We start from the raw sequence: 7,761 nt of genomic DNA on the forward strand, positions 1-7,761 counted from the left end.
AGTCCTGCTGGATTAGAAATGTAAAACTTGAGGAGATAGTGCAGAAAACAAAAATTTAGTTTGGCAGTAAACAAGAAAATACAAACTGTTTCATAGATTTTTTTCAGTGAGAGCTGGCTCTGTCTCAGTTTCAGGAGAGTCTGTCTCTCCCTAGCCAGAGGGAATGTAGGATGTGTCAGAGAGAGTCTGATTGGGGAGGAATTCAATGCAGCTATCAGCAGTGGACTTCTATGTAAATACTGCAACACCTCTGAACCAAGCAACAGCTGAGATAACACTGTAAACTAATCTTAGTGCTGGCAAAGGTGGTCAATCCCTCACATTATATGGTTTCTGTAGAAAAGATGTGCTAGGGAAAAAAATAAGCAGATTTAAACTATATATGGCAACTTACCATCGGGTAAAATATGCTGACTTTTTCAAATTGAAAGCAGCATATGGTGATATTTTTTTCTTTGAAAAATTGCTCTGTGCCAGGGTGTATATGCTTAGAAATCCTTGCATCTGTATGAATTCTTGTATAAACAGGCATCACTATCACCAAAGCATTTCCAAGTGTCTGTTACGTGGGCTTGATCAATTTAGATAAACATATTCTTTAGATAAACAAATTCTCGGGGGCCTTATCCCACCAGTATTGATTTTGGTTGATTTTCCATCAAGACAAAGCAAACAAAGAGCCAAAGCTTGTCCAGAGCAGAGGCATTGAATCACAATGTTTTGCTGCTTTGATCTTTTGAGGTCACTGCATTTCACAGTCCTACACAGCCTTTCTTAGGTAGCTAAGAAAAATAAAAAAGCAATATATAAATAAAGACATATACACACAGATAAATACGTGCATATAAAATATATATGGGCATATATATTTATATATACTGATGTATTAAATAAACATACAAAACTCTGTACAAAAATGGTGTCTCACCTGGAACAGGTTCTCTTTCCTTGCAGCACTTAAAGTAAAGCAGGAGCTTATCCAAGAACTTTGCTGCTACCATCTCTTTCAGAGCTGTGATTGTAATTTAGCACAAACCCAAGATAAACTGGGGTTGGGGTGGAGCTAACCACCTCATTAATTGTGCTAGAAACAAGGAAACTGATGCCACAATCTCTGATTTCAGAAGAAATCAAAGTCTCGGGGTCTCTGACGCCCCCTTTGGATATTGTTTAGAAACAAATAGGGATTTCCAGTTGTTTGTGCTTTGTCAGAGCTAAACCACCATGCAGATTGCTCTTCCCCAAACACTTCTCAAAGCCCCCGACTTCAGGTTGTGTAGCATTCACAAGCTCTTTCCTTCCACATAATTTAAGATGTATACATCCATGTGATGTCTGCCAGCCTTTGTAAGGCATCTCATAAACTGGACCTGTGTTTAAGCAGCTGATCCACTTGAGTGTTCCTCTCTTGGCTTTGAATCTCACCATCCCCTCCTGTCCCAAACCTCAGTTCTCCCCGCTGCATCCCAGCATTGCTTCACCGGCAGACACGGGGCACTTTACAAGATGAGCTCCTGGAGGACACTGCACTCCACATTATAATGAGTTTCTCTGGGACATGAGTTGACAATCTCTGCTTTCACATACCAGGCCAAACCCACTCAAGGGATGCCTCTCCAGTCTTTCTATTTTTAACAAACAAAAAAAAAGTCCTGAAGACACACGGATTTTCAAGGTTCCACCGCTGCAACAAATTATCAATGTGGATGTTTCAACAACTGAGCAGGAAAACAACTGTCACATTACATTAATACCATAGCTGGGTTTTGTCCAAGCTATTTCCATATCTCATTCTCTGCCCTAGACATATCACTATCCCTTACTGATCTGGTGTGCATTAAAAGAGCAAAGAAGAGTTTAAGTATATGCATAGTAACATAAGTGAGCACATCCCATTTTGCGCTATAGATGTCAGCCAAAAGCAGAGAAAAGGGTGATTTTTACAGCATGTGCTCATCAAAGTTTAAAAGAAATTGAGTGTACACTGCTCCTTCCTAAGGCAGCACAGGAGAGCAGATGCCGCCCCCACGCAAGAGAGGAGCCTCAGTTGTTGGCACCGAAGTAACCTCATCACTCGTTGGTTGAACAGAAGCTCGACTGGCCTTTTATTTTCGGTGGAAAAATGAAAACCCGGGGGAGAGAACGCCCGTGCGGCTTCCCTCGCACCCTCCGCCAAGCCCGAGCATCGCGAGTTGGCGGCGCCGCACCTGGCCGGGCACGGGCGGCTGCTGACCGCGGGGGCCGAGCGGGGCTGCGGCCCCTTCCCGGCCCCTGCCCGGCCCCTCGCAGCCCCTGCCCGCCGGCGCTGACCCCCGGGGGCTGCGCTGGGCTCCCTATTTGGCCATGCGGCGGCCGGGGCCGCGCTGCCCCGCGCCTGCCTTACATGGGCCGGGCGGCCGGGGCTGGCCCGGCTCCATTCATGGCTGCGCGGCCGCTCGGGGCCGCGGCAGCGACCAAATAAGGAGAAGGTGGCTGCCCCGGCCCGCCGGGCCCCGCACCGCGCTGCCCCTCGGCGGGTATAAATCGGGGCGTCTCCGCCGAGCCAGCAGCCCGGGTCTCCTCCGCTGCGCCCCCGCCGCCGGTGCTGGTCTGGTGAGTAGCGCAGCGCCGAGGGGCGGGCCGGGAGCCTTTGGGTGGGACGGGACGGGACGGGACGGGACGGGGCGGGATGGAGCGCACGGGAGGGATGGACGGGAGGCACCGCCGGTCGTGCAGGCGCGGCCGGGGCCGGGGCCGTGCTGCTCCCGGCTGGCGCTGCTCCTGCCGGGGACACCGCCCGCGACGCGCTCCGGGCCGGACACATCTCTGCGATTTAAAAAGCTTTCCCTCCCTTCTCGATCTGCGGCCAGAGGGATCCGCTAATGACGCCCTCATGGAGCATTTTGCAAGCTGGGGCGGCTTTTGGAGCGCGGAGGAGCCGGCGGCTGACGGATCCCGTTTAGAGCCGTGGAGCATCCTCCGGGACAGCTCGAATTTCCCGCTCCGCTCCCGCCTCAGCGAGCCGGCCGCGCTCCCCGGGATGGCGGGCGGGAGGGCGCGGAGGGGCTGCCCGCGGGGCTCTGAGCCGGCCGCCCTGCTGTTTTCCAGGTTCGTGCTTCCTCCCGAAGATGTGCGACGACGAGGAAACCACCGCGCTGGTGTGCGACAATGGCTCGGGGCTGGTCAAGGCGGGCTTTGCCGGGGACGATGCCCCCAGGGCCGTTTTCCCGTCCATCGTCGGTCGCCCGAGGCACCAGGTAAATTCAGAGGCAGAACACTCCATAAAAATGGGTTTTTAAATGAAAACATTTACAATTTGTACTTTTTTTTTTTTTTTATCCTGGATAAATTACTGCTAAGGTTGCAAAGTAATATGAAGTATCTGATCAGTAGAATGCTAGTTTCCCTCTGTATTGTCCTGTTTACAAACTCCTTTTCCTGCTCATGATATTGTGCAGTTTACTTTCAGTCAAATTTTTGAATATCAGAAAGAAACAAATAAGAAAAAAGAATATGAATATAAGAGGTGTATTATAAATGGGGGAAAATTTTTTAATCTCATGGAAGGAAAAAAAAAGATTTTATGAGAACACCTCAGATTCTGTTGACATAATATTTTAATAATGTTAAATTTATTTTCACAAACATCTTTTCAGGAGTGTGACTGCTAGTACCTTTCTTGAAAATAAGACAGTTAGAATTGTAGAATCATAGAATATCCTGACTTGGAAGGGACAAACAAGAATCAACAAGTCCAATTCCTGGTCCTACATGGGAGTCACACCATATGCCTCAGACAGTTGCCCAAATTCTGCTTGAATCCTGTCAGGGCTGGTGCTGTGACTCCTTCCATGGGGAGCCTGCTCAGTGCCCAATCACCCTCTGGGTGAAGAACCTTTTTCTAATATCCAGCCTAAACCTCTCCTGACTCAGCCTCAGGCCAGCTGTCTGTGATGTATTTGTTTGGACTCTGTGATGTCGTCTTCCTCAAATAATGCTTTTCTGTTTTTTCTTCTCTTAGGGCGTTATGGTTGGTATGGGTCAAAAAGATTCCTATGTGGGTGATGAAGCTCAGAGCAAAAGAGGTATCCTTACTTTGAAATACCCAATTGAACACGGCATCATCACCAACTGGGATGATATGGAAAAGATCTGGCACCACACTTTCTACAATGAACTCCGTGTGGCCCCTGAGGAACACCCTACTTTGCTCACAGAAGCCCCCTTGAACCCTAAAGCTAATCGTGAAAAGATGACCCAGATCATGTTTGAGACCTTCAACGTACCTGCTATGTACGTGGCAATCCAGGCTGTCCTCTCCTTGTATGCTTCTGGTCGTACAACAGGTAAAACAAATAAACACCGTTTAGATTCTGTTTCCTTTCAGGAACTCTCCTTCCTTTCCATTCTAAATAGGAAAACACACTAAATTTACAGAAAAATAGGTCTTTTTGGTTTATGGCAATTAATGACAACAGTAGCATAAAAGCCAGTACAAAATAGGTCCACATTGTTCTTTCCACAGACAATTTGCCTTGCTTTTGGAGAGGCACCATGGAACTGGCTGTCCCACTGCTTGTTGTGGTGCAAATGAGGAGACATTCCTGTAGGGATACTGTAGTCACAAAAGTGTTACACCAGTTTAAGGGTTTAGACTGGACCAAAGATGCCCATTATCAGACCAAGACAATCACTGTTGCAAATATTCTTACTGCTCAGTATAGTAGTAGTGGAAGGCAGGTTTTATGGATTATCCATATATATATGTGTGGAGCAACTATTCTGTGTGAAGATTCACACCCCTCACAAATGTCCAGGCAAGCAAAGGCAGAAAGAATTGGAAAGATCTTTGTGACTGAAAAAGAATTATGCTACTTTATACTGCCTGAAAAATCCTTTATTTTGTTGTGTTTCTTGCTGCGTCCAGTGTGTAAGGGCTCTAAGCATTCTCTAGGTGACTGCAGCTGCTCTCTGACATTTCTCTCCCAGGTATTGTCCTTGACTCTGGCGATGGTGTCACCCACAATGTGCCTATCTACGAAGGGTATGCCTTGCCTCATGCCATCATGCGTCTGGATCTGGCTGGCAGGGATCTCACTGACTACCTCATGAAGATCCTCACGGAGCGTGGCTACTCCTTTGTGACAACAGGTCAGTCCTTCATCTTTTCTCTGCTGTGAAAACCCTCACGTCTCTCTTGGCCCACCATCTTCTCTAGTGTTGTGCTTATCCAAAGCTTGATTTGATTCTCCTGTATCCACAGCGGAACGTGAGATTGTCCGTGACATCAAAGAGAAACTGTGCTATGTTGCACTGGACTTTGAGAATGAAATGGCCACTGCTGCCTCTTCCTCCTCTCTGGAAAAGAGCTATGAATTGCCTGATGGTCAAGTGATCACAATTGGTAACGAACGTTTCCGCTGCCCTGAAACCTTATTCCAGCCATCCTTCATTGGTAAGTGTTCCAGGAAATTCTCCTTTCCGTAGGAGGTATGAATGAATCAGAAGATTTGGAAGGTGCCCTGCTCCTCTTCCTGCTTACCTAAATTTGGCACAAAATCCGACATGAATGAATAATAATTTAGATCATTTGGTTCCTGTAAGATGGGCTTGATGTGAGCTCATCTGGTAATTAGCTGAGTTCCAGGCTCTTGCTGCAAGGTTTAGATCAAGTTTTAGGGTCCCAGTTTTTTAATGATAAAACATACAGTTACAATACCATCATTAAGGAGTTGGACTCCATGATCTTTATGGGTCCCTTCCAGCTCAAGACATTTTATGATTCTGTGTCACTGATGGCAAGAATAGCCTTCAGAGCTGTATTTGTAAGGCTTACACTCGAAACAGTATCTATTTCCATGAAGAAGTGAAGTGTCAGAGAGGGGAAGGACATGGAGTGAAGGTGTGAGTGTATTTATATACACTCTAATTAACATTGCCATGGTCGAGATGGTAAGCCTTGCTGATCGTGCACGCAGCTGACGGATGCAGCAAATGTTACACTCTTGAGTCCCAAGTAGTACATGCAGTTGTTCATCAGCTGACTTCTTACTGTGGATCCAGTGTCTGCCCTTTCAGGAAGCACCTGTTAAAATTAACAAATTGGAATGCAACCTACAACCACTTGCTTCTTGTTTCTTTTTTCTTACCATCAAGTACGAATATCTTAATTCCGTGTGACGCTTATGTCTTGCCTTGATGATTCTGAGTGGTATAGACTACATTTTGAGTAGACTGAAGAAGTTACTATTATCTTCTTTAGTTCTACTTCAACTATTTTTATTGTCTTCATTTGCTGTCTTTACTATATTCAGCTAGTACTTTCAGTGAGACTGATGTAAACCAATAGTCACGTTTTCTGTTCTTGATACCCTTCTTCCACTGACATTTACTAAATGAGTTTATCTCACATGTCTACTTGTTATCTTACTTGTTATATTTTGAGTCTCTTGCCTTTGCACATGCATTATGATTCTTACCTTTTCTAACAAGTAATGTTCACTTCCTAAATTAGTTTTGTAATTCTCTTTTTTAAATATTTTTCTGTAACACTTTATAACCAGGAAACATTTTTACAAGAAAAAGGCCAAAAAAGTTCATGTTAACAATGATCAGGAATGCCAATGTTTCATTTAATGGAGACCTCTTGTATAATTCACTGGCCTACTGTCTTTTTTTCCTCAAGGTATGGAATCTGCTGGTATCCATGAAACTACCTATAACAGCATCATGAAGTGTGATATTGATATCCGCAAGGACCTCTATGCTAACAACGTCCTCTCGGGTGGTACAACAATGTACCCTGGCATCGCTGACCGCATGCAGAAAGAAATCACTGCCCTGGCTCCTAGCACTATGAAGATCAAGGTAAGGAACTTGACCCTGTGTTATAAATGGTGGATAAAGGTGGAGACAATGTCAGCTTCATTAAACTGGGATGTGGGAACAACTCAAAAATGAGATCTAGAGCTGATGGGCAGATGAGCAGAAATTCCATTTAATCAGAATAATTTTCTTGGTTAGAAGAGAAGAAAATATGATTACAGATTTTTTTAATACATTACATGTATTTTAAGAGCTGCTGAAGATCAATACCATTATAGAAATGTTCTTTACTTTCTTGTGGAAATATCTACTTGCATGTAACATTGCAATATGGATTCACTGTTCAGAAATGAGCATTTTGTTGCTTTTCTTTATCCTAGATCATTGCTCCTCCTGAACGCAAGTACTCTGTCTGGATTGGTGGCTCCATTCTAGCATCTCTGTCCACCTTCCAGCAGATGTGGATCAGCAAACAGGAGTATGATGAGGCTGGTCCATCCATTGTACACCGCAAGTGCTTCTAAGCACTCCCTCCTCAATTTACTTCCCACTCAGGATGACGACAATATGCTTCTTGGAGTCTTCTGGCAAACCTTCCCGAACTCTTCAGTCATTGTACAGTTTGTTTACACACCCGTGCAATTTATTTGTGCTTCTAATATTTATTGCTTTATAAATAAACGAGATCTGGGACTTGCAACCTACAAAATATTGTCTTTTGTCTTATTTCAAGTACTTTTTGGTCAGAAAAATGCGACTAAACCCCTGGGATTTGGAAACTCCCATCAGACCTAGGAGTACTTTTACTGCATCCTAACTGATATATGCATGTTAGGTCATGGTTTTCTGTAAGAAAGAATTTACACTTTATAGTTTTAATTTTGAAATTTGGAACAAAAGAAGCAATATATTTCAAGGCTTATAAAGAAAAAGCCTTAGGGCTGACCCAGTAAGTGG

General features: G+C 44.9%; 1 protein-coding gene across 1 annotated transcript; it reads left to right on the forward strand.

Annotated features, from left to right (window-relative positions):
- Nucleotides 1-2,503: 2,503 nt before the first annotated feature.
- On the forward strand, nucleotides 2,504-7,513 carry ACTC1 (actin alpha cardiac muscle 1). Its single transcript, XM_059473926.1, has 7 exons — nucleotides 2,504-2,592; nucleotides 3,088-3,236; nucleotides 4,001-4,325; nucleotides 4,969-5,130; nucleotides 5,243-5,434; nucleotides 6,665-6,846; nucleotides 7,185-7,513. The coding sequence occupies exons 2-7, from the start codon at nucleotides 3,108-3,110 to the stop codon at nucleotides 7,326-7,328; spliced, it is 1,134 nt and encodes a 377-aa protein (XP_059329909.1). The 5' UTR covers nucleotides 2,504-2,592; nucleotides 3,088-3,107; the 3' UTR covers nucleotides 7,329-7,513.
- Nucleotides 7,514-7,761: the final 248 nt, after the last annotated feature.

This window comes from Ammospiza nelsoni, chromosome 6 (assembly GCF_027579445.1).
Source record: "Ammospiza nelsoni isolate bAmmNel1 chromosome 6, bAmmNel1.pri, whole genome shotgun sequence".
Taxonomy (NCBI): Eukaryota; Metazoa; Chordata; class Aves; order Passeriformes; family Passerellidae; genus Ammospiza; species Ammospiza nelsoni.

What these genes read in the sequence shown, in the direction of transcription:
- ACTC1 (XM_059473926.1), top strand. Translation starts at nt 3,108, where the DNA reads ATGTGCGACGACGAGGAAACCACCGCGCTGGTGTGCGACAATGGCTCG. An exon ending in TGCTTCTGGTCGTACAACAG is followed by an intron (nt 4,326 to 4,968) that starts GTAAAACAAATA and finishes TTTCTCTCCCAG; the next exon opens with GTATTGTCCTTGACTCTGGC. An exon ending in CTACTCCTTTGTGACAACAG is followed by an intron (nt 5,131 to 5,242) that starts GTCAGTCCTTCA and finishes CTGTATCCACAG; the next exon opens with CGGAACGTGAGATTGTCCGT.